Genomic DNA, 26112 nt, shown 5'->3' on the forward strand with positions numbered 1-26112 from the left:
GTATCTTGTTGTTCACTTATTCTAACTCCACTATATCAATATTGTGTGTCTCACCGAGCCCATGCAGGAGTCCTTGACATCCACCCAGACAGAGTCTGATACCACTTCATTGTCATTTGGATGGTAGTAGGCTATGATGCGGAATGATGGCAGCATGTCTTTGGTGATGGGAATGGTCAGGGAAATTATTACTTGTCCTCTTGTCCTGTAACGGCCATGTTGGATCAACTGACCTCTGCTCAGGATCTGGGGACACAGATTAAAACATCAGAATGGACCCAAACACAAGTTTATATAGAACGATCAGCAGGTCATAGCACGTGGCTCACCAGGTATGTGATATCAGTGTCTTGATTTGACGGCCTGTTCAAGTAGAGGTTGATCTTCAGATAGTCTCCTAACTGCAGCTCTGCTGTATACACACCTGTGAAAAACAATTTTGTGATGAGTTCTGCACAATGAAAAGATTTCATGGTACTCTGCCATTATTAATGTGTTTTACCATTTGAAGTTACAGTATTTCATGATTTTATTTACCTATGTGGATGTAGCTGTTGCTTATGCTTTTATATGGAAGAGCTACCATGGTGGCTGATGCTTGTCTTTCTGCTAAAATACGAGGATCACTGGTTTTTGCCTAAAATCAGAGACACACACAGGTTTACAAACACAGCAATGTAAAGAAATATAAAAGGTCCCAGATCTGTACTGTTCTATCCAGTCGTATATAGTGAACTACTGACAATAACTGAAAAATGACAATATAGCCATTGTGTTTATATCCTCTAGCCAATAACAGTGAGGGGGGCGGGACAAACAGGTTACAGTTGGTAAACACTGAAGGAGATGACAGGCATAAAGAGTGACAGAGGTGGTCACAGATTTCTACAACAATTGTGTTCATATAATATATATATATATATATATAGCAGTGAAATTAGAATTCACATTGAACTTCTGCTAATAAAAGTAGGTTGTGACAAATAACCCTGGACGTCTGTAGTCCTGAGTTTGAGCTTTGAATCATAAGAGCCACCACTTCAGCTAATGCAAGCTACCAGGTCTGTGAGGCAGTGTAATCTAATCTCTAAATAGTAGTTCATCTCGGTAGTATTACGTTAATCAGATCAAACAGTGTCAAGTAAATGAAGTTACATAATTTGGTGATAGTGCCACTTTATTTTAAATATTGCAAGTAGATAAAATGTCAGTTATTAAAAACAAAGTATGAAGGGAAAGGAAAGGAAAATGTTTCAGAGACTTACAGTGATTCTCAAATCTGATGCTCTTGCCTCTGTATTGACGATAAGCTTTGCAAGGCCATTAGCTGCAGTCAAAACCTTCACTTCACCTGGATTCACCACCACAGCAACACCTTGAGCTGGAGTTTCATCTGGATTCACAACTTCAATCTGCCATGAAAGAAACAAACAGCTGAACAATAAGAATATATTGAACTGTCTTGTTAAATTATTCAGTAATTAGGAATTATATTATTATATATTATAATTGTAAATTATGAGTAAATGCATTACCGAAACATCGAAGGACATTCCTGGTTTGAAATATTTGGGTGTTCTCTTGAAGTGAATGGTGTAGGGGGATCTAACGATCTGGATGCCTCTCACCTCTGCCTCCACCATTTCACTACCTGTTGAATTGATGTAGAAACACACACACTAACACTTTAACAGAAGGTGTTTGACATTTTGTTATTGATCATCAATGAAATTAAAATCATGAAACATGATCATGTGACACAGACTGTTTTTCTTACCACTCTCTGTCAGCACACTGACTGCCACAAATATGGAACTCCCCACAAGCTGGTCGATATTTTGGAAGGTCTGTGTGATGTGTTCCCTCTTCAGTTTGGCCACTCCAGCACCATTTTCAATCTAATATGACATAGAGAAAAAGCAGACATTTAGAGATAAGCTACAAAATATTTAACACTTACATCACTTGATTTATTCTGATCATCATAAATACATAAACCATTTAACTGGTGGTGACAACAGGCAACTGTAAAACTGGAAAATAGTCTCTCTGATTGTGTGGTACATATAAAGCCTTAATTCAAAAAACAATGATAACTGGCATAACTGGCTAAGTATGTCCTCACCGCTACTCTCTGAAGAGCGTTTGGAAAGCTCCTCTTCTGACCTTCGAGCACAACCCCAAATACCACGTATGCTGTGCCAGTTACCTCTTCACCAAACAGATACCTGAAGCCACAAGAAACAGTTTCAATGGAAGCCAGACAAAAACAGCAACACAACCTCTTAATGACATCATTTATTTTCTCCTCCACTTAGCCCTTAATGATTCCAGTTCTGAAAGCCACAAAATAAAAAACAGCATACTGTTATGAACCTGGGTCACATGTTTTTGGTTTGTTTGGCACCATCATTTGCAGTTTCTCTCCTTTCAGAGAGTGACTGTGTGAGTGTGGTGTGGGTGTGTCTGTGTGATTGTCAGTCTCTCAGGTGGATGTCAGCAACCAGGTGGCACACTGAGTGGATCATTTCAAGGAGATTGGCTCACCATGAAGAGATTGGGGCCTGGACTATATAAACCCTCCTTAATCCACACTCTGGGCTTCCTCCTCACCGCCTTTCCAAGCAAATTGTGTGTGTGTTGTTGAAAAGATGTTAAAAGTAGTATTAGGTGAAAAGAGCACTGAAATACTCTACTCAAGTAAAAGTACTGGTCTAAAAATGTACTCAAGTTAAAGTAGCTTGTTTAAAATGTACGCAAATGTATCTAATTACGGTGTTTTTATTTATTTTTTTTTTTAATTCAGGCAGGTACAGTAAATCCAAAAAAACACACATTTTAAAAAATACTGTAAGATAACATAAAGATAAGTGGGTTGTTTCTTGTGTATGGTGTTTAAGTTCACTTTGAAATCTAAGTAGTTTTTTTTGCTTTTGACAGAGTTTTTTGTTTAGTCAAGGTAAATAATACTTGCTGTAGTGCTTGGACACAATTGTTCATTTTTATGTTAAATTTAAAAGGTAGTAATAGTTGGAGAGAGAAGCCATTTTGTTTCACCTTTCTTTTCTCCTCTTTGGAGCTTAGGTAAGCTTTTCTGTCCTTTCTTATTAGTTTTCTTTTTGGAGGTAAGATTAGGTTTATAAAGAGTTTTTGTTGTCCTGCAGACTTATTTGGCTTTCTTTGGAAATAGGAGTTGGAAGACACACACACACACACACACGCTACCCCTGGTTTCTATAGGCCAGAGACATAACACATACGTACGAAGCTTTGATGATGACAGGGAGATCTGGACTGTCCTCATAGAAGAAGGAGCTCAAAGGTATCAGCTTCACCTCAAAACCTGGCAGCACTGGAAATGTATATGTGTATGTGCATCAGAAAAGTACAATCAGAAAGTAAATACTTACATTATGAGTTCTTGTTCTTTTTTCTTACTCTAACAGAACAGGTAAAAGGTAAACTGCAGGTAAAAGGGACGCACCATAGTCTTTGACCTCAAACTCTGCAGTGTAGCTCTGCTGTCGGTTGTCGCAGAATTTGGCCACCACTTTCCAGACTCCAGGACTGCCCGCGCACACACACACACACACACACTTGTTTTTACAGTTGCAGGGTCCACACAGTTTTTGTCACTTTGTAAAAAAAAAAGCAAAAAAAAAATAGCAACAACTCTACGGACAAATATGCAGATAGATGGTTCGCGATGGTGACCCCCAGAGAGGGAGAAGCCAGAAGGCTGATGTTCTCTCCACAGATGACCATACCTAATATTCAAATTTATGTGGTATGACCGTCAAAGTGAGACAACTGTGACTACTAATGACAATTACTGGCCAATGTTATATCTCATTATGACTGACCAATATTGACCATCCCTAGGACCATTATCAGGACTTAACTATGACTATGAGCCTTGGGAGACTTTATACAGCAGAGCTCTCAAGCAGGGAAAGCTGTGATGAAGCAGCAGAGCTAAATCGTCATACAAAAACTGGGAAGCAATATTCCTGTGGTGATTAATATGTGTCAGAGCGTGACGTTTACAGAGACAACAGAGGTGAACAAGAATCTCAGGGATGGCTTGTGAAAGAGAAACTAATGGATGTTAGCTCAGACAGGAATATTGTACACTATGCTGATTATCCCCTGGATGCTATAACATTTTTATGAGATGTTATGAGAGTGGTATAGACCTTCTGATCATGTTTTTGAATTGTAAAAACAAAATAGAACTAACCTGACATTTTCACCTAGTTTGAAATCATTATAGTGGATTCCCGATAGTGGAGAGGCCAATTCAACAGCTAAAGTGATGCCTTCAGGAGTCTAAAAACAAACAAACAAAAACAAAGTGAAACCATTACCTTTTTACAAATTCGTACAGTATAACTGTGCCACAACCAAGACACTTGGCTATTTTGCCCAAGAAGCTTGACACACTCACTGAGACAGAGAGGTGTGTGCGTGTGTGCGTTTGAGAAAGAGAGAGCGAGATGTTTAGGCTGTTGTTGATTATGTTATCATCTGATTTTCAAATGACAAATGTACATTTTTGTCCGTTTTTAAAAAAAAGTGAAACGTACTGCTGCCAATTTGATGACAGGAGGACGAGGACGGGCACTTTTAAACGACACTCGGGCAATTTGGAAACAAACAAAGGTATTGTATTTCAAGTGAATACATAATGTGAAAAAGGAGCGTAGCGATACAAATACATAAATAAAGACAAACGTTTCAGTGAATATTTAGTGTAGTGCAAGATTGAATTGTTTTTCAAAGGATCTCGCTGCCTTTCATAGTTTGCACTTCTGCATGTTGAAACCTACAATATAACAAAAGCAGACTGAGTCCTCTTGGGTCCTCTCACTGTGAGGAAATGGTATGTGCACTGGTGTATAAAGTTATGCTGAATGTGCGAGAGTGATTCAGCAGCTTAAACTGTCCCAATCAGCCTCAGCATATCCAATAATACAGAACTTTAGATCAGTTAAAAATACATTTCCCCGAAAATGTCCATTAATCTTCAGTGTTTAGCAAGAACATTTCTAAAATCTCAATTTTTACAGAGGAGTTTGGTGTATTTAATGACAGCACTGCCGAAAGCTGGAGATACTGAATCACAATCCATTCAGCAAACATGCGCCCTGCTTCAGCGGTTTCAGCTGTCAGAATCAGTCTCAGCAAATCCAAGAATAATGCCGAAAACCATGCATTTAGTTTTGTTACTTCACCCCACGGAGTGGTAGTGAGGTAGAGTTTTTGGTGGTGGTGTCTCTGTGTGTGCGCTTCCTCACTTGCTTGCAATATGAGCAACAGAGGCCGACAGAGGCTTGTTAGAATTTGAATTTGACGCTCTACCGTTACGCCACAGAGTCTGTTACACATATAGACCGACTTGTTATGTGTATGGGGTGAAGTCTGCCATCTCCGATTGCCTTGTTTGTATTTAAAACTAAAAGGAAACTAGAAAAAGTGTGTTGGACGTAATTGAAACTGGCCTACAATGAAGACAATGCAGTAGTCAGGAAGGAACTAGATGTATAAATAACAGTGTCGTCAGCATAGATGTACAGTATATACCATAATCTCAATGTCAATTACCATAATCTCAACGTCAATTAAGTCATTCATCTCATTCCTCTGCACGGGCTCCATACGAGGTGTCACTGCAAACAGCCTGTAAAGAACTGACAGGAAGAGAAAGAGGTTGATTAGACATTTAAAAATGCAGAGTGTGATGCACAGTGTGTTCTGATGTACTATCATATGTGGACTAGTCACAGTGGTGATGGGAAAAACTGTTCTTTTCGGCATACTGAGTCTTTAGAATCAATTAACTAAAAAGTTTTGTTCAAAAGATTCGCTCACCGAATCGTTCAGTTCTTCCTGCATAACTCAAGTGCAGACTCCGTCTGACTCTGCAACACAGCTGAAGTTTACTTGCTAAATGTTAAGAGTTCGAGTTTTCACACATTTTACATTTTATTTTCTGGAATCTTTAGGCTTTTGAACTGATCTCCAGTTCGACACTGTTTTTGGATTTGCTGAATCACACATTCAGTGCACTGATACACTGATTAATACCCAGTATGGTCAGTGAACAAATCACCTAATGTATCAGTACACACACTGTTTCCTAACAGTGAGAGGAACTGAAACGTCTCAGTCTGCTGTTTTTGTCATATTGTAGGTTTCAACATGCAACAGAAACTATGAAAGGTGGTGAGATCTGAACGCAGCAGTGATGTGCGGTGAGGTTCATGAGTCTTTTTAACTCATCTACAGTTCGGCATTGTTCGGTTTGATTCTTGTGTTGGATGCCGCGCTTATGACTCTTTCAGTGATGACACTCAATCAATGGCCGGCAGTCTGTCGGTGTACACACAGTGTAGTGGCCGTTTATACCACAGTCCAAGTTCCTACGGCCACTTATTTTGCTGCGGTTTTGTTTCTGACTCGTGTCCGATTATTTATTTTTGAGAAACCCAATGTTACTCACAAGTATTCCACAGGAGGCAGGTAAACGTTTACGTCGATTTATTTGAAGACAAAAACCAAGAAAACAAAGGTCTGGTCCAGTACCAGAATATTGCAGTCCAAGTTACGACCCTTGCTTGCTTCCTTATTCAGTTTTATATGCACAAACGCACGGTCAAAAACTTCTATACATCCACACGTGCAAAATCCTCCATATCCTCACATTACTGCCCACGTGACCAAACTGCCTTAAAACCTCCCCTAACTGTCGTAAAGCTCAAATATAACATGCTTTTATCCAACACAAATCAGTTTCACACTCACAAATAAACTTGAATATATTAACCATGTATTACACATACTACATACATATACATAGACATATACTAAACTTAACGCTACAAAATTACTTTGAGTGGCTCTCACACATAGTATTGGTTCAGCTCGCTTGGAACCTTGTCAGAGCAGGTACTAAAAAAATACCAGGTACTGTCGCTAATGGAAAAGCAAAAAACATATGGAACATATGGTGCTTTTGCGTGCTGGAAAAGCGTCATATGTGTCGGCAGTGAACGAATCACTTTTGCCCCGCCCACTACCACGGGCCGCTGTCTCACTCGAGTCACAACAGAGCATAGCTCAGCTGAAACAAACTGTTTCAGTAAGTGATTCAGTTCAGTTCGTTCACCCAAACGATTCATTCTTTCTAAAAAAGCATTCACAAACAACACAACACTATGTCACAGAGATGTGTGTGTGTTGTTTAGCACCAATGTTGTGCTGAACACACCTTTACTGTCAGGGGTGTAGAGGCTCTTGTCAGTCTGGATGAAGATGTAGCCGGACTGTAAGGACACAAGGACGACTTTCTCCAGCAGGTGGTCAGGGAACTGAGCTTGCAGGTTGACATACTGCTTCAGGGTGGCGTCCTTGCTAAACACTGCAGCGGGGATCTGAAGGCAGCATTTACAGAGTAATCAGTAATGAGGAGCGGGACAGGTGTATATGATTAGACTTTAGTGATCCCACGCTGGGGAAATTCACTTTTTAGAGCAGCAAAGAGGTCAGAGGTAAACAAGTGACAAATACAACATACAAACAGCGTAAGCACTCAAGATAAAAACATCTTATTCAAAATAAAATAAGTAAATATTAGGTTAAAATTTAATATTGTTTTATTATTCATGCTTTTGTTACATCTAGATTAGATTACTGCAATCCTCCTGTTAATTTAAAATGCTGCAGCACAAGTTCTGACAGGAGCTAGAAAGAGAGACCATATCACTCCAGTGTTAGCTTCTCTACCGATTTTAAATTGAATACAATTTAAAATTGTCTTCCTCACATACAAAGCACTTAATGATCAGGCCTCATCATACCTTAAAGACCTGGTTTTACCATATCATATACACCTGTCACAATAAAAGAATACATGAAAAATGCAGTGACAGATGATTATTGTCAGATGAGGCACTGTTTCAATAAGTCAATGCAATGGCACAACATTTACTTCAATCCACAGCTGAATTCTTTTTTTTTTTGGTATTTATGATGGGAGAGTTGGATTGTTGTGTCAAGTCTTCTCCAGCATGTGGACACTGTGGTGACCAATGTGAGAAAATGATGTCTCATGCTCCTTTGCACAATTTGAACTTGGAATATGCTAGAACATCTGGTTGTTCAGTAAATTTACAGTTGCTAAAACTTGACCTGCACAAGTGAAGCAACCCCATCATAACATGGTCTCATAGGCTTGTACAGTGGGAACTAAGTGGAGTATTTGACTATGTGACATTTGTTTTGGCTGGGCTGTGTAATTGTAATGAGAAAATGAATGCAAACAATACACCCTAGATCTCTCATCTGCACTCATGCTCAGATATTAATTAATAGTGTTTCATTTACCTTTATTTGTCCAAGTGCCTGGAAGTTATTTGCACTGGTAAGGGTCACAGATGTGGTCACCAGCTTGGTTGGATGGTCCATTACGTTGATGTGAACCTGTATGTCTCCCCCTGTACAGTCTTGACACTCCACAAAGATGTTCTCTGTTGTTCCTACACGTAACACATTTGGGGCAGACATCACCTTCCTACAGAGACCAGGAAAAGACAAATACTCTTGTCAGACTGCACCGTGTAATGTTAGGGATGTTAGCGTTACATCTTTATTGTTTGTCTTTATCAAACAATCACTTGCTGATTATCTGTCCAATGGAATGCAGTGTCTTCCAGTGGCTGGTTCGTTTTCCCCTTTTCTTAAGGCCTCAAAGGTGTGACACATGGTTCGGTCTTAGGACCCATTTTATTCTCCATTTACATCAACAAACTATGTGATAATTTGTCAAATGTCTTCCATCATTTTTATGCTGGTGACACCATGATATATTGCTGTTCTCACTCGATTTCACAGGCTTTCGACTTCTTAGTTTTTTAGTTTCTCAGAGTGAAGCTTGACTTCTACGATCAAAATAAATCTGGCTTCTCCCTCAGAAGCTTCTTGTATCAGCAACCTTCTTACCTTTGATTGTGGCGATGTCCTGTATTTGAGTGCTTCAGCCAAATCTCCAGTCTTTGGATTCTGTTTATCACTGTGCCTTGTTTTATAACTTGTTGTAGTCACCTCACACACCACTGTGAACTATATCTTAAATCTGGATGGCCTTCACTGAGTGTACACAGATAAACACACTGGCTGAATCTTAGTTATGGTTCAGTTCCCTTCTATTTATGTATCTTTCTGCAAAGAACAAGCCACTGCGCCTTATGCTCCAGTGGCATCTTTCATTTGACTGTTCCACTTGTTCGGACTGAACTGGGGAAAAGTGCGTTCAGGTTTGCTGCCGCCTCTGCTTAGAATACTCTTGAAAATGACAAAACTAATTAATTTTAATCTCTATGTGTAGTTTACCTGGTTAAATAAATAGAATGAAATCTTAGTCTGTGTTTGAGTTTAAATACATTCAATTTACAAGAAAAAATACTATTTGCTGTGACGTAAGTCATCTATCTTTCTATGGATTTATGTCACCTATGGATTATCTTGATTCAACACACCATCAGTACACCAGTTCATCACAGATCTTCGGCTGTTGTAACATTACTGTGCAAACGCAGGACAATATTTTCACAAACACACTGGCATCATTTCAAAGACCACATTACATTGTCTTATGTGACACAAAATGCATACTACACACCAGCTCTTTTTATGTAAAATAGAGCTGAATTTAACTTTAATTTGTATCCACATATTTCTTTTTAATCAGAAGCCCTCATTTTGCTGTTGCTCCCATTACACTTTAATCAGACAGATTGCACATTTGAACTCTTTAAAGTTTAGTTATGAGTCAATTAAAGCTCAGGCAGGATAAAGGTACAGTAGATCTACTCACAGTGGAGAACCATCAACCAGATAAATCACAGAGGCCAGAGAGGCCAGCAGCCACAACACTTTTCCCATTATCCTTCCTGATCCTGTGCGGTTGTCAATGTAGATGGTTGCTCCACAGTTTGCTCCTTTTATCCTCTCACCTTCCACCTTCAGTTCCCCACTGACTCATCATCTTCTTCCCTAACACTCTGTACACGTGTATGTAAACACAAAGACATAATTTCCAGCAGCAGTTGAGAAATGGTTCCAGTCTGTTGAAGGTTATCTCCTTCCAAAGGAAAAAATAAACATGAGAAAATCAATAACTGTCCAGTGATTAACAGAATCCCACACTCACAGCTGAATCAACAATGCAATGCTGTTCTGCTTTTCTATTTCTGCAGCAATTGTGAATTTATGAAGCAATTGTCCAATTTTAAAGTCAGTTTAGTTCTTCAGACCTTGCTAAATCAGCACATAGACCTCATCAAACACAGTTAATACATGATGAGGCATAGAAAGGATCGGGAAAACCTGTTGTTTCAGATCCTGCCCTCCTATTCATTAAGCTCATTCCCTGACCTGTTGTTCCATGCCTCATTAGTTGCCTGTAGTGTAGAAGCCTCTCAAAAACACAAGTAATGTTGGGCACCAGACAGGAGAACAATGAAAAGTTATCAATTTTTATAATTTCATATATTACCCCATTAGCTTATTTCTATGTTAGAAAGGATGCCAACATAACATGAACACACAACCAAGGCATGGTTACTTTTGTGTATGTTATTTTCAAAACAATAATTTAATTAGACCAACCCACAAACTCAAAACACAATTCACAATCATCAGAGAAAGCATCAAAAAAGATCAACAAGTTTTTCAATAACAATGTCCTTTCAGTTCAGTTTGATTCTGTTCGGAGGAGGGCAAGGGTGAACAAGGGGACAATCCATATAAATCAGTTCAGAGAGATGTGATAGATGGGGGGGGGTTGATATGATTTCAATTCAGTGGGATATGAATGGATTAGGATTATTATAATTCTCCAACTGAGAATTCAGCCTCTGCATCTGCAGGTTTCAAAAGATCATCAGGGTCTCCTGCTCCTGGGATCATCTTATTCCTCTTGTTTTTATTCCACACACCAAACTGTATTTCACTTTAAATTTCTTAGTGTTGAACTTCACAATATTTCTTCTGCACTCTGCACTCCTGCATTCATTCCACCTTCCAGCTTCTTTAAGCTAAACTTCAGTTTGTTTCCTCTCTCTCCTCCGCTATCAGGTGTGACTGATTTATTAGTTCCCTCCTCCCTTTACTTCCTGCTCTGGTGGAAAAAACTGGTCGGCCAATTTTCCACCCTCCCTTCTCGTTAAGCCTGTGTATATATAAGAACTTACTATAACCTTACCTCTGCCAGATTGTCTTGTGGCTTGTCATCCAGGTTTGAAACACACCTTAGCCCTGCTTAGACAATGATTCTGGTGGACATCCTTGTAATAAGAAAACAGAGAGATGGTCAACTCCTTGTGGCCTACTTCATCCCCTAACTGTTACACATCATCCATGGACATTTGCAGCCTTGACTATTGAGGCACAGCTATAGTTTTTACCTCTCAGCACTCTGACCAAGTGCTGTCCATGGTTCTGATCACTTCCCCTTTGACCTCTGCTTTCTATCTTTCCAGTACAATAGCCAAAGTGAAAAAAACATTGTTATGACTGTAGTCATTATTTTTATTTCACACTGCTGTGAGTGCTTTTTGTGTGTGCCCTGCGTTTTTTTTAGTCTTCAATCTCCGAGGCAAATAGGTGTGTGCCATTGCCGTGCCAGGATTGGTGGAGTGCTTCTGGGCCCTGGCTCTCGATTGGCTGTACTCCACCACCTGCTACATAAGGAGCCGATATGGTGGACATCAGAGGGCAGAATGGCAGCACGTAACCGGTCAAACTTCAGCTTTGTAGACCTTGTCATTTGGTTTCCTTAAGGTTGACTAGGTAAGGTTTATTATTTTCTAGACAGGCAACTTTTTGTTTGTTATTTTGGCCTTAGTCAACCCTGAAGCCTATACCTCAGTTAAAATATATTGTCATCTAATTTTGTTATTTAAATTACTTTTGTATATACATCATTTTGTTTTCTGAATATACAACTAAAAATTGTTAGCGGTCACTTGGAACTTGGGGAAGATGAGGCTTTATCTTGTTATGTCCTAGGACTGGGGCATAACAACATTGCTGTGTAATATATACCACATACAGTGTGTGTGTGGGTTATAAAAGCTTGCACTGGGGCCCGTTGTTACTATGTTACGCCACTGCTCTGGACAACGGGTATGGCTACTCCATTCACCATCTCCTAAGTTATCAATCCTCTGTCTATGTCATGCTTTTGGGTTCTTCTCTGCCAGTGCACCTCACACAAACTCACAGTGAGCTAGTGAAATTAACATTAACGTTACAAAATTAGGCAAGGGGTTCTTTTGGATTTGCAGCATTATAGAATTCATGGTGTTTTGAATAACACACATTTTTTCATAGCCATTTTTATGACAATTAATTTGATTATTTGCAGCCATTTCTTTTAATAGAAACTGTATCGTTCCATTGCTCTTGGATACATTGATTTGAAATTTAGATTTAGTAATTAGACAATTATACAAGTTGAGACTTGAGTAAAACGGCCACATTCAATGGATTTATTTTGTGGCAAACTATAAAACATTTGCTTATAGTGAGTACAGGACTATTAATTAATGCTTTCATAGCACTTGGAATGTAAGTGTGTAAGTGTGGTAAGATCACGATGATGTCCCCATCCAGCTAGTTAGTATGTGGTTTCTGTACACGCAGGTTGATTGGGATGATTGTGCAGAGCCCCTCTGAAACACAGATGACAGTATTGGGTTCTTGTCTGACTCTGCTTGCAGGTCCTTGAACATGACTACAGGCTGCTGAGGTGTGTACAGTGTTTGAATGAGGACTGGTTCCTCATCATCTGGCAAGGCTGAGTAGTTTGGTGGGACAGAAGAGTCAAAATTGGGCAAGGACATGGGAAGAGGTTAACTGTGTCTTTAGTGTAGAGAAGGCCTGTGTGCATACTGATGACCAAGATCATGGGTCATCCTTTCTCAGTAGTTGACACAGGGATGCTACCATGTCAGAGTAGTGGGGCAGGAAGCACAGGTAATAAATGGTCACTCCCAGGAACGAAGCAACCTGAGAGACAGAGGTCGGCTCCCGGCTGGCTGGCTGGGTGGAGGGGCACTTGAAGGTAGCCTTGTCATAGGTCCAACTTTGAGAATACCTTTGAGCCATGGAAGAGAGTGGTGAGCTCCTAGCTACACAAATCCAGAGTTTGGCTGCAACACCATCCCGGAGGGCAAGCGGTAGACGTCTGAGGGGCTGAATCACTGGTGTCACTTTGGGGTCCACCTGAGGGCGATAAACAAATGCAGTCAAGCAGCCAAGCCATTTGAACAAAGAGTATCATTTAAGAGAAGTATCATTCAATTTTGGTTTAAGGGAGAAAAGAAAATTGCAATTATCAATACCAGCAAATGGCATTCAATCAGAAAGTGAGCTCCTGTTCATCCAGCCGTGGTATTGTGAGTCCCGGTTGGTCTTTTGTTGTGTGATTAGTAGAGTACACGAGGTACTGACGGCCTCTGTGTGAAGGTCTTTAGAGACTGTTTTTGTTGGGTCTATCGTGTCTTGAGATTCTGTAACTGCTCTAAGGCTGTGCAGAATGATTTTAGGTGTCAAATGTAATGCAGTCTTGTTCTCAATGAGTTTCATGCATTTTTAGTGTACAGTTTCTCAAAAAATATAGGAAAATTAATAATCTTTATTTGGACTCGAAAAAGTGGTCCACTCTCATACACATACACATACACACTTAACATACAAGACAAAACCAAGTAGACAAACAGCCAAACAATTAATATAAAATACAGTAATTTGTCACTGTTAGTTTAAAAGAAACGGTGCAAATTATTGTGCCAGTGCTTGCGAAGCCTAGATGTGAGCCGATATCCCATCATGGGGCAGGTTAAGGCCTTGATAACACAGTTATCAGATAGGTCCAAACGACACATGAAATTGAACATCAGCTTACGCAACAATGCCGGACAAGTTGGTACATTAGAAGATACAAATAACTGGCTGGCACTGTGCCACCTAGGAACACGTAGCAACAACCTCATGGCGTCATTATAAGCCACTTTTAGCCTCTGCATACTTTTCACTCTGTAGGAAGACCAGAGATGAGCTGTATACAGGGGGGTGACATAGGCCCTGAACAGAGCATATTTGACATCAACGGAACACACAGAGAATTTTCTTAACAGCATATTGGCCTGTGCATATATTTTACAGCACTGACGACGGATGTCACTGTCATCTCTGAGATCATCAGAAAAGACATGGCCAAGATATTTTAGTTCCTTTGTCATTTCTAAGGAGCCATCAGAGAGATAAAAAGTAGGAAAGGACGATTTCCTGTCCTCCCTAGATCTCACTACCATGGCCTTACTTTTTTTAGCATTATAGTTAATGTCAAATTCTCTGCCATATTGTGTGCATATTCTTAGCATTTGTTGTAATCCTGCAGTATATGGACAGAATACAACAAGGTCATCAGCATACATGAGATGGTTGACAACTTGGTTTCCCACAATACAGCCTGTTTTACATTCATTCAATTGTTTTGACAAATCATCAATATAAAAAATACTTTACTAGACAATACCAGATTATTATCATTACAAAAATGTACCAGATGTTTTGCAAACAGAGAATTGATATCAGATACATCAGCATGTACAACCAAGACAACCCCAAAGAGAAAAGTCTGCTTAAACTAATGTTCCCCATATTTGATTTTTAATAAAGGAAAATCCTATAGTGTATAATCCTAAGGTCTATAAGAGGTCTATAAGGGACATTTAGTATTGAGCATACATTAACATTGATCTACAGAGATTGAGTTTGGTGTTTAGGGAGGTTTTTCACTGGCTTATCCAGTCCATTAGTAACAATATATATTCCTGTCTGGAATCTGCTACAGCCACAAGATGGTGCCATTGCATTGTGCTCAGTGGGGGGGGCCAGCAAATAACATGCTGATGTTTATCTTGTTTGCTGTATTTTCTGTTGATATGTGAGGATATTGTTGTCTTAGGAGGGATATGTTATGTTGTGTTTTTTCCTTTTCTTTAACTTAAGCTCATAATTTTTATTCCTTCAGACAGATGCACTATTCTGTTTAGTAGAGAAATCTACTAATCTTAAACATCCAGTACTTTCTACTTTCTCCTCCTAATAGGTTACATAAAATGTAAAATGCTCATTTGTTTACACTGACTATGGCTATTATCATGCATTTTTACTGTACAGTTTTTGAAAAAAATTCAGCTCAAACAATCTGAATTTGCTCTTTTAGTATATTAATATTTGATTTTTAGGAAAATCCTCAATAGGTTACATAAACTTCCCAATTCAGTCTTATTCAAATTAACTATACAATCCATTCATCCACTTTCTACCGCTTTATCCTCCACATAAGGTGCACGGGGACGCTGGTGCCAATTTCAGCTATCAAAGGGCAAAAGGCGGGTTACACCCTGGACAGATCATCAGTCCATCACAAGGCCACATATAGAGACAAACAACCATTCACTCTCACATTCACACCTGTAGTCAATTTACACTGTCCAATTTGCCTAATCCCAAAATCTACATGTTTTTGGACTGTGGGAGGAAACCAGAGAACTTGCAGAAAACCGGCACACACAGGGGGGGCCCTTGTTCCGACTAGGTCGTGATCCCAGGTCTTCTTGCTGCATTGTGTTACACTTTATGTTCAAATTAAGTTTGACACATTATGAACCACAACAATTAAGATTAGTGTGGATATAGGCGTGGTTTTGGGCAGTCACCTGTAGGAGAGAGACATGGCAGAGCTGGTTCAGAAAGGAGCAGCACTAGGCAAGTTGATTAGCTCAGCTGGGGTGAGTTTACTAATCAACCCTCTTTATCTCAGCATTCGTGGCTGGAGCAGGGGGAAAAGCATCACACAACAAGGCAGTCCTTTCTCAATATCCATACTTGTGCGTACTTGCGTACTCCCGTACTTGTGAAAACGTCATCAGCCTCAGTCCAAGTTCTGTTCCAATTCTCAAGTAAGCAAATAGCGAGTACGGTTCTCAAACCCGGAAGTGTTCTTGCTCTGCCGAATTTTTACCAAGTATGCATCGGAGGCGACATGGGATGGCCATGTATCCCAGAATACATTTCGGCGGGGCATAGCAGCAGATAATAGAAATATGAATCTGAAATAAATATTTTTCTGTGTCCCAGAACAAATTTTTAACATCATTTGAGGCGAGAAATTAGTCATTTAGAATTCAAACATGTGGTTTATGTATTAAGATCTGACGTATTTATAGTTTGTGTGCGGCACAGAGCAGCGTTACTTCGGCCTGTCCTGATGAAATGATCCGCTGGCTCAGACGTCGCTGTCATTAGATGCTCAGTGTGATCCATAGATTTGTTGTTGACGTGTTATTTTGTGGAAATGTTTTGACCTGAAAGTTTGAATAATATTAATGTTTTATTTATTTTAACTTTGAATTTTAGATTTATATCAAAGTAGCATGGTCATTGTATCTGTATTTAAATACAATATGTAAATATTAGATATGTAGAGTAGTATATATTTGTACACGTTATATATTTATAGAGTATTTATATATATATATATATATATATATATATATATATATATACACACTACTCTACAATGCTGAAATATATTTATTTATATATATATATTTTAATAGAAATAAATTAATAAATGAAGTTCAATATTTAAAATGTGAAAATAATAACAATATATATGCATTTATTAAAAGTATTACATATGTTCATTTATCAACACCGTAGGTGGTGGTAATGAGGCTGCAGCACTTGGAACCAGCCACCATTCAAACAGCAGAACAATACATACATACTTGCTTGCTTACTGGAGCAATTTGTGGAGGGTCTGCCAGCGGGGGCGGTGAGTGCCACTGCCTTGGGGATCTGGCAACTGCATTAGGCGGAAGATCACTATCCACCCCAGGGGCCCTGGAGCAAAGGTACAGCCACGAGCAGCTGTCCGACCAATGCCAGCCTCCCACAGGAAGCCAGGACTCACACTCACACCAGAGACTTTCCCCTCCCCTCAATGCTCTAATCCTCTTATCCTCCATCTTCTTTCTCTCTGTCCCAGGTTCCTGCCACTACGGACATTGCCCCTGACTCACCTGGGGTTCCACAAAGCAGGACTGCTGGAAATGGGGCCAACACTTCCTCAGAGAGTGCCCCCAGCATTCCAGTAAGGATCCAGGTGGTATACTGTACATTGGGCAATGGTGGATTCTGACTGTGCAAAGTCTATAGTTCCCCAAAACCTGATTTGACTCGGTCTTTGGTTAGGCATCATGGGTTCATAAGTGTGTGCATGGGGACGTTCACAAATATCCTGTTGTGCCAGTAGAAATTAGATATCGGGGGTAAGGCATAGTGTCAAGGCCGTGATTAGCTCCCACCTGATGCACCCTGAATGTCAGCTGGTTACCCTGTATACCACATTCACTCAGTTTTGATATACAGTTTGTGCACAAGGATGACTGCAATTGGGATAGGTGGCTAGATCCTCTGTTTGCAGTGCAGGAGGTTTCCCATGCCTCTACAGGATTATTTCCATATGAACTGCTGTTTGGCAGAAAACTATGAGGGGTGCTGGATGTGAGTGGGTACTCTGGGAAGGTGCTGGCTTGATAGCACTTTGAGGACAGGGGCTCTGATCAGCAGGACACAGAGAGGTTCCTTAATGTTCTTTAATAATTAATTGTTGGAGTTACAGGTGGGTCAGTGGACATGTATGGGTGTATGTGTGGTCCTAAAGTAAAAGAAAAATAATTATATATTGTAGTATCCAGTCATCATAATCGACTAATAACATTAACAGCATATGATTATTAATCTTATATAATCATCAAAAATATACAAATTAAGTTAGACTTAAACATCCTGGGTTAATCACCAGTTTAACAGGCTTGAACAGCATTACAATAACTCAAAACACATCATCCCTGAGTAACGTGCCAAAACACAGTAATTTATGGTCAATGTCGCCACCTAGCGGACAAAATAAACCACTGCAGTACTCGACCAGATGGCATTTAACCGCGAGTGAAACAAAACACGGATTTCTGGATCAACATAGTTAAACTAGCGAAAATACAACAGCCAAACAGCAAGAAAACAAGACCATTGACTTATTGTGACAGTATTCACTGTCCAACAAGGCAGGTAAACTCACGTTTCTGCATGAACGCACACGGATCCACCATAGTTTCACCACCTCGGAATCAACGTGCCTCACTGTTAAGAGGATATGACGTAACGTAGGTATGGAAAGCATACTAGGACAAACTAAAACGAAACTCAAAGGTGTAAATGGGCTAGTAAATAATACAACAGAGAAACAGTAGACTTTCCTACACTGGACCAATATAAAAGGAAAACTGTGATGTTGGTCCTAGCCCAGGTAAAAATGAGGTTTAATATATCCTGGACTTGAGAGCGAAACTCCACACACTGGGTCCATTATCACATGAGAATTTGCTCCAGGCCCAGGAACCTCAACTGCACCTGTACAACAGAGGGGATAGATTAAGACAATTAAGACAAAAGTGCTTGTATTACTTCCTTCTTCCAGCTCCATATTAGTCACCAAGTGGAAAGGTTGTGTGACCACAAAGGAACCTTGAAGAAATTGATAAGGTCGACTAAGAGGTTGTGTGTTCTGACAGGGGTGGGGTAACATAGATCTACCACCCTAATCCCCTCAAAGCATGGAGAGTTTCACTGGTCAGTGCGGTATCAGAGAGAGATGAGGTGGTTCCACCAAATAAGCCCTGCTCCCTTGTGACAACAATCTCTCACCGTCCCAGAGAGCAAATGTGGCCAGGTTGCAACAGCATTTTGCAGATGTGCTCTCTCCCTTGCCAAGACACACTAACCTCATACAGCGCCATGTTGACTGTCTGATAGTGTTGTGTCGGTCGCAATCGATTTGTTCTTTCGGGTGAATGAACTGAACTGAATCACTTACTGAAATGATTTGTTTCTCTCCCAGTTCAGCTGAGCTCTGTTGGGAATCGAGTGAGACAGGTCTTGATCTCAGTGGGTCTTTTATCTGGTTAAATAAAGGTTAAATAAATACAAATAAAGACACAGTCGAGTTCCCTTTTGTTTTAACAGACTTTCCCAGAAGCACAAACTAAAATGTTAGGCTAGCGCAAAATGAGGGGACAGTGTAGTGCAGAGGTGTCCAAACCTTTTTTTTTTAAACAAGGGCCATATTTGAAAACGTGAAGATTTCTGGGGGCCAAGTCAATCTTTTTTCCCCTTTTTTCAAACAGTAACATTTACATACAAATGCACTGTTTTATAAAAATTAAATTTTCATTGTCACAATTATTTTATTATTTTTAAATGGAAATGAATGAAAAAAAATGCCATTCTTTCCACATCGAGTCAAATACCATAATATGAGATGAGTGCATATAGCTGTCTGTTACAGGTCAGTTTCAATGAGTGCATATAGCTGTGTGCATATAGCTGTCTGTTACAGAGTGCATATAGCTGATGAGATGAGTGCATATAGCTGTCCGTTACAGGTCAGTTTCAAACCAGGGACTCAAAGTGCAACTTCTTACCAGCTGAGCTAATTTAATAAGATATGATAAATTTGATATGTTACAGCACACAGAATGTTCTTAGAGGCACTCATTTGTGAAATTGAACCAACCAAAAAAAAAAAAAGGCGTAAATGTTATCCCCACTTCCCTGCAGCCTCTTTCCATAAAAATTAGTTTAACCTCACATTTTGTAAGTGTGCGTTGAGGGACCTTCACTCGTTTTATGCTGTAGCCTCAGGTGGATAAAGCACAGTGGCTGGTCCTTGGTGAATGGGTCACTTTGGTTTGTGCTGCTGTGCTCAGGAAGTAGGGCAGGTCGGGTCACTGACCCAAGTCATTGGTTCAGTCCTTGGCTCCTCTTGTCCACATGCCACTTGACAAGACGGATAAGAGAGGACTCAGACGCAGAGGCCTTTTAATTGTCTTTATTGGCACTCGTAACAAAACACAAGGCAGATCCTCTTTACGGAGGGAAAACAAAGCGTGGCTATGAAAAATTATAACAACAAATGGAGACCACAACGATCTTCAAAAGAGACGTTGCGGAACTATAAACGCGGAACAAAAAAATCACTCCGAAGAGGAAACAAACTCAGACTATGGTTATCATGTAAAACTTAAACAGAAAACTCTCCAAACGGAGGAAAACACGGCTCTAAACACTTCAAAACGAAGACTAACTCTGAAGCACAATCCTATTGATTGGCGATCTGTAACTAACAAAGAACGAGGTCAAAAATAAAGCGCAATCTAAATGATTGGATCTTATCAATCTGTCTAATAAAAGGTAAGTCACAATCCTAGTGATTGGAGTTCCTAAAAGGCTGTGAAAACGAACAAACAGAAAATCTCTCCCAAGGAGGAAAACAAAAGGGGCTATAAATCTTAACTAAGGTATTAGCTAACAGACTAACTAACTTACAAAAGAAAGCGTCGCTCACAAAGAGGATCAAAAACTTGTGGCATCTGTGGCTCGGGTGATCAGGCATGGGCGAAAACACACTGGCACTGAAACAAGGAAGCAGAGAGTTTTTAAGGTTCACATGGCTTAATTGTCAGCAGGTGTGTGTAATCAGGAGGGGGCGGGGCAAACTGCTGGAGTGACACCACTGGGCAATAGACTGAACATTTGCTGTCAGTAAGGACAATGTTTGAATGGATGAAGGGTACATATAGTCAAGCATTCAGCAGTATATAAATAAAATAGAGAATTTGTTTGAATGTGTTTAAGTTTTAGCCTAATTGCAAAAAACTAAACAGACAAGGGTGAATCATTTTTTTTAGATAAGGTTGTCCTGTCTAATCATGGACTCTAAACACACTGGATGATCTATTGTTTATCTTGCTCTACATCCAACACTGGATCAGTACATTTCGCCATTGCTCTGCACTTTGGATTTCTTTGGCATCACTTTTAAAGTTGATTTATGTAACAAAAACCTGCAAAGTGGAGTCCATATTGTCATTATCTAAGACACAGAAGTCATACATTGAATAAATACTCTTTACTTTGTATCAGTAATTCTAGAGGCTGTTGTGATTTATAATATACTGCATAAAACAATATACATTCTATAATTGTCATATAAAATGTTTGGAATACAGTGCCATACACTATACAGTGAATTAACAAAATGAAAACATTTTTAGTGTATGAAGACAGAGGGATTTGTGTTTCGCTTTAACCAGATGTAAATGCACTCAAGTGAATTTGAAAACTCACATTGATATAAAAAGTTTGAGGTAAATGTTTTTTGGATTAAGTTTTCCTTTGTTATTAGCATCTGTGGTGATAGATAAAACACACCGAACAGTAATTGATACTAAATTTCTCACTAAAACCCCAGACAGTAATCACCTATTTAATTTTGTGCATTAACCAAACTTAATGTATAAAAAACCCACACACATACAGTTAGATGAAGACTTTACAGTTTATTCCACACAGAGTAACCTTTTGATCTGTTACATTTTATAACAGTTAAATTTTTGCATAAAACATGTAAAAACTAAAAAGAAACAAAGACAGTGGATTTTCTGCTGTTGTACTACAGTGGACATCCAAAGAGAGTGTACTGCGTGACCATCTCCTCCAAGCCCAAACATGTTGGCCTGTGTTCATCCTTTTGACACTCTGCGTCTGTGGGCCAGTACTCGATCCAGGTTCTCTCACCGAGCACATACTGATACCTGTGGGGAGAGAAGAAGTATCATGAACTCACATGATGTCTTGACATAAAGCAAATCACTTCCAGTGTGCAGCATGATAATGTTGCCGGGTGACACAAGATCTAACCACCACAGTTTGTTTAGTATGACACTCATTGATAGAACAGGAGTATAAAGAACACATTTATCACACAAACACTTACGATTGGTCCTTGTGAATATCCTTTGATGTGCCCATGATGAGATACGTTTTCCCTTTACCCAGATCTAAAGCCTCCCTGCAGTGAGGGTAACTGAGGAATGCACGTAGTTTACCCTGGGGACCAACATCATAAGTTCCTGAATTTCAAAATAAGAAGAGAATTCTGGATTAAGCATTAGTGTAAAACATGATTGTTATTTTACCATTTTCTCCCACAAGGGGAATCAAAAGGAAAAATTGGACATTTTATGAAAATGGCTTTACGTTGTAGCCAAGAATAAGATGAGGGGATTTAAAACCTTCATGTATAATGTGATACATTTTAGGCAGTTCACACCCACCTTCTTTGATCACTTCCATTATCCGCATTGTGTAAATATCAGTGGACAAACCCTCTGTGAATTCTTCCACTCTCACTTTGTAAACTGAGGACAGATAAGTGGCAGATGATTTTCTTACTTATGAACCTCTTCTTATACAAACATTCTGTTCATTTATAGTTAAAAAAATAATGCAGATCATTCACACTGAGTCTTACCAAAATCTATTTTGCTGGTAGGTGTACTCTCACAGGGTTTATCTGTGCGTAAATCATTGCTGATTTTACCCTTCTTCTGCATGCTGCAGTTCTCTGGAAATAAACAGCAGACGCACAGTAAAGATACAAACAATAACAGTAAGTCTACATGCTAATGTGTCTCTGGACAAGAAACAAATGCTGCACATACTGTGGATGCACTGTATGATTGTGTGAATGGCAAAACTGTAATATAAAGGTCATGGAGATTAGGAAGGTGCTGGAAATACAGACGTTACCATTGTAACCAGTGTAGTGCAGGTTGTGGGAAACACATTCCTCAACCATATCTATATTTTTTAATCATGAATTGGTTTTGAGGTAACCAGATTTATAGAGATGCAATACTTAACTACTGATGTTAATGATATGAACAACAATAATAATACATTTTGTGGAGGAATTTACAGCCAATGATAATTATTTTAGTAGAAGTTAATAGAAGTGTGACTGCATCCATATTTTATTTCAGTGAGGCAGTTGTTGCTCGTGTGGGTGGCAGAGGTGACTGATTTGGTAGGAATGTAGATCTGGACATCATCAGTGTGACAGTGGAAGTGGAGATCATGACGACGTCTAGTGTTACTGAGGGTAAGTATTTAGAGGATGAGGAGGTGATGTTGTAAACAGCAGAATGATAAATGATCAGTTCTTTAATGAAGCATGATATTAGTAGTTATTATGAGTTCCTTCAGTACTTTCAGCTGCATCTTCAGAGAGACACTATAGTGTTTACCTTCAGCACATGTGCATGCTTCATTTCTGCAGAGCCTCAGCAGCTGCCCAGCTTTCCTCTCTGGATGATAGAATTTCACACATTGTGTTTCTGCAATGATAAAGACACCCTTGATGAAATGTGCATTCAATCCAACACTGTTAACACTGCTAATCTGTCTATGTACTCTCTATCCAGATCTATCCAAGTGTCTTTAAGGCTTACGGTCATAATATTCATAGACAGATACAGCCGCTGGTTGCATGACGCCCACTTTCAGAGTCTGGTGGATCCTAAAAGTGATCTCCTCTGATTGTGTGTGAGAAACCTGTGGAGAAATGTAAAGGAAAGATGAGAAGTGAGGTTGTCTGAGAGGTCTGGGACAATATGCTTTTATCACAGTTTGATATTTATCACAATACTCGGGTGCTGATTCAATTTTAAAAAACAATAACCCATGGGTGATATTTCCAAAATCAATGCACATCACATGATGCTCAGTCACTCTGACATTTAGCCACACTGAATGTGTTCATTTAAGTTAGCAGCTACATTAGCCCCTGCTAATTCTTACTACTCAGTGTAAGCTGTTGCTGTAATAAAATAAAATAAAATAAAATCCTGGGAGATTCTCAAAACAGGACAAAGCTCAAATGTGAGCCTTAAATAAACGCGCCAAACATGAAACTGAAAAATGTCTTTTAAAACCCTGGATTGCAATTAAGACTGATTATAATTAAAAAAATTATAATTTGAAGTAAAATGGCAACTCCTTCTTTTGGCCGTTTCTGTTCATCAAGTGAAAACCAACGTTGCCATTCTGGAGGAGAGAACATTTTTCTATTCTATTATACCTTGTCCAGGTAGATGATCAATGAACCTCTCTCTGACAGAACTGTGTTCATCTCATATTTTGCAATGGTACGGGCGCGTCCTTGGGCCAACTAGAAACAAGCATATAGAGTCAGAGACCTTTCAAAGCCATGAACATCATGTTTTTTCATGTTCATTGACCTTTGAATTGTAAGTGAGTGTGTAAAAATCTTACCAAGTCCAGGTCATTTTTGTTGACAGTGAAGCCAGTTAGTAAGCCAATATCCAAGATTGACATAGTTGCATCGTGATCCGTGTTCTTATATCTGTGCAATAAATGGACACATTCGATTAAACAATACACAATCGTAGTGAGAAAGACATGAAGTAACAAAGCAACCAGGGCTGGTGAGAAAATGTCCTGTAATAAAGTTCCAGTGTGTAAGAATTAATGACATTTTAATAGTTATATTTTGGCTTCATGTGGGGGACCGAGCTCCCATTCCAAAATGTGAAACTGAAGTCAATTCAGGCTGTTTTTGAGACATAGTTGCATAAGATGGTGGACTCTGTAAAGAAAGGCCTTTGCCTTAAGTACATATAAAAGGCTTATTCCAAGGATACAAAAAATGCATTTTTATTTTAAAGTGATGATACAAATATACTTATGGATAGTATATTCAGCTTCTGGCAATAAGCCCTCGTAAAAGTCTTACACTGGACCTTTTACACCAGCATCATTTCTTAGCCGTACTTACAAGACTTCTATTCTCAGTTTGTATATCACCTCATCCTCATCCATTTTCTCTGGAAAAGCAAGAAACCAGATGAGCATGTCTTCTTTTGTCATGGCACAGAATCATTTTCAAATAGCAGAGGGCATAAAATGACCTGGAATAAGCTCCACTGACAAGTTAAACTTCTGACAGTCACTCTCTTTTTCCGTCGGCAGAGCGTAATACAGTGACACCATCTGTTAACACAGGAACAAAGTGCATTTTTATATTGCATGGGTTTAATAGAATGTATTAATACATGATTAAAAACAGAAGCATGCTTTTTTTACCTTCAGTGTTGCTTCTCCAGTTCCTGTCGCAGTCACTTTAACATCCTGGTTTATATCATTGAACTGTGAGGATCAAAATAATAACAAAAGAAACCAGATGATCACAAAAACAGGATTGATGACAACCACTGACAGAGTGTGTGACAGAGCGTACATGCTCACGTTTGATGTTCTGGTCGTGTGGTGGTTGTTCCTGTTGAAGCTGATCTTATCTGGCTTGGCCCTGCCAGGCAAATGGATGTCCACGTTCAGATCATACTCTGGTTCTTTAGCATTTGACCAATATTCTGCTACAGCCTGGTACACTGTTATAGTAGCCTGGACAGAAAAAGAAGAAAACAAGATTAAATATATAAATTATGTAGAAACAAAAGAGCTAGAGGTCAAGTTGGGATGTCCTGTTACCTGAGTTGAGCCATAGCCTCCACCATCCTGCTGCTGTTTGTTGAACCATTTCACAATAGGTCTAGCATCTTCAAAGGCCTTTATTAACAGAAGGTGAGAAAAGGTTTGAAGCACACCATATAAAGGTCTGCAGTAGTAAATTAACCAAACCATCATTGTGATATTTAAATCTGTATTAAACAGCCCACTCTCTCCTGAGCAATTCATGATAAAGATTCAAGGTGGGTTGTATGCAAAGAGAATAATGTTTCATTCATATAAAGTATTGTCCAGAGCGAATCAAGAAAGCACATGTTAAACAAAAATGAGAGGTGGAGCCTGAATTAAAGATCAGTGAGAAAATATTTGGGTAAATATAGCTTTAGACACTGATAGTCTCTAATTCAAACATATGGAAGGAGTTCTAGTGAAAAATGGCAAAATATTAAATATTTTTCAGGACCCGTAATGAACTCGCAAAGACTCACCTTGGCCTTGACCAGAGCAAGAAGAGCATAAGCTGTGGCCTCTAATGTATAAACACGTCCTTTGGGAACATTCCAGTGGGACAACTCTGTAAGA

General features: G+C 39.3%; 2 protein-coding genes across 3 annotated transcripts in view; both read right to left on the reverse strand.

The window, feature by feature from the left end:
- LOC122771054 (complement C3-like) overlaps positions 1 to 18285 on the reverse strand; it is a 40658-nt gene extending 22373 nt beyond the window's left edge. The window contains exons 1-15 of one of the 2 annotated variants that reach the window (XM_044028353.1): positions 18221 to 18285; positions 16878 to 17797; positions 8386 to 8572; positions 7271 to 7433; positions 5605 to 5690; positions 4241 to 4329; positions 3485 to 3567; positions 3265 to 3352; positions 2126 to 2228; positions 1778 to 1898; positions 1536 to 1651; positions 1266 to 1412; positions 538 to 637; positions 330 to 424; positions 55 to 246 (exon numbers count right to left, since the gene is read on the reverse strand). In XM_044028353.1, the coding sequence (XP_043884288.1) occupies positions 55 to 246; positions 330 to 424; positions 538 to 637; positions 1266 to 1412; positions 1536 to 1651; positions 1778 to 1898; positions 2126 to 2228; positions 3265 to 3352; positions 3485 to 3567; positions 4241 to 4329; positions 5605 to 5690; positions 7271 to 7433; positions 8386 to 8572; positions 16878 to 16948 (1641 nt within the window). In that variant the 5' untranslated portion in view covers positions 16949 to 17797; positions 18221 to 18285. Of the gene's footprint in view, positions 1 to 54; positions 247 to 329; positions 425 to 537; positions 638 to 1265; positions 1413 to 1535; positions 1652 to 1777; positions 1899 to 2125; positions 2229 to 3264; positions 3353 to 3484; positions 3568 to 4240; positions 4330 to 5604; positions 5691 to 7270; positions 7434 to 8385; positions 8573 to 9874; positions 10142 to 11263; positions 11581 to 16877; positions 17798 to 18220 lie in introns of those variants that run through there. The other variant, XM_044028354.1, reaches the window with a different exon arrangement.
- A 3234-nt stretch (positions 18286 to 21519) lies between these two features.
- The window catches only part of LOC122771053 (complement C3-like), a 28751-nt gene continuing 24158 nt past the window's right edge, over positions 21520 to 26112 (reverse strand). Inside the window, exons 30-43 of the mRNA XM_044028352.1 lie at positions 26019 to 26104; positions 25552 to 25629; positions 25309 to 25464; positions 25147 to 25209; positions 24972 to 25053; positions 24839 to 24887; positions 24316 to 24406; positions 24122 to 24211; positions 23493 to 23595; positions 23289 to 23378; positions 22514 to 22606; positions 22317 to 22400; positions 21977 to 22112; positions 21520 to 21794 (exon numbers count right to left, since the gene is read on the reverse strand). Coding sequence (XP_043884287.1) covers positions 21653 to 21794; positions 21977 to 22112; positions 22317 to 22400; positions 22514 to 22606; positions 23289 to 23378; positions 23493 to 23595; positions 24122 to 24211; positions 24316 to 24406; positions 24839 to 24887; positions 24972 to 25053; positions 25147 to 25209; positions 25309 to 25464; positions 25552 to 25629; positions 26019 to 26104 — 1343 coding nt within the window. The 3' untranslated portion in view covers positions 21520 to 21652. The remainder of the gene's footprint in view (positions 21795 to 21976; positions 22113 to 22316; positions 22401 to 22513; positions 22607 to 23288; positions 23379 to 23492; positions 23596 to 24121; positions 24212 to 24315; positions 24407 to 24838; positions 24888 to 24971; positions 25054 to 25146; positions 25210 to 25308; positions 25465 to 25551; positions 25630 to 26018; positions 26105 to 26112) is intronic.

The sequence above is a fragment of the Solea senegalensis genome, linkage group LG6 (assembly GCF_019176455.1).
Source record: "Solea senegalensis isolate Sse05_10M linkage group LG6, IFAPA_SoseM_1, whole genome shotgun sequence".
Lineage (NCBI taxonomy): Eukaryota > Metazoa > Chordata > Actinopteri > Pleuronectiformes > Soleidae > Solea > Solea senegalensis.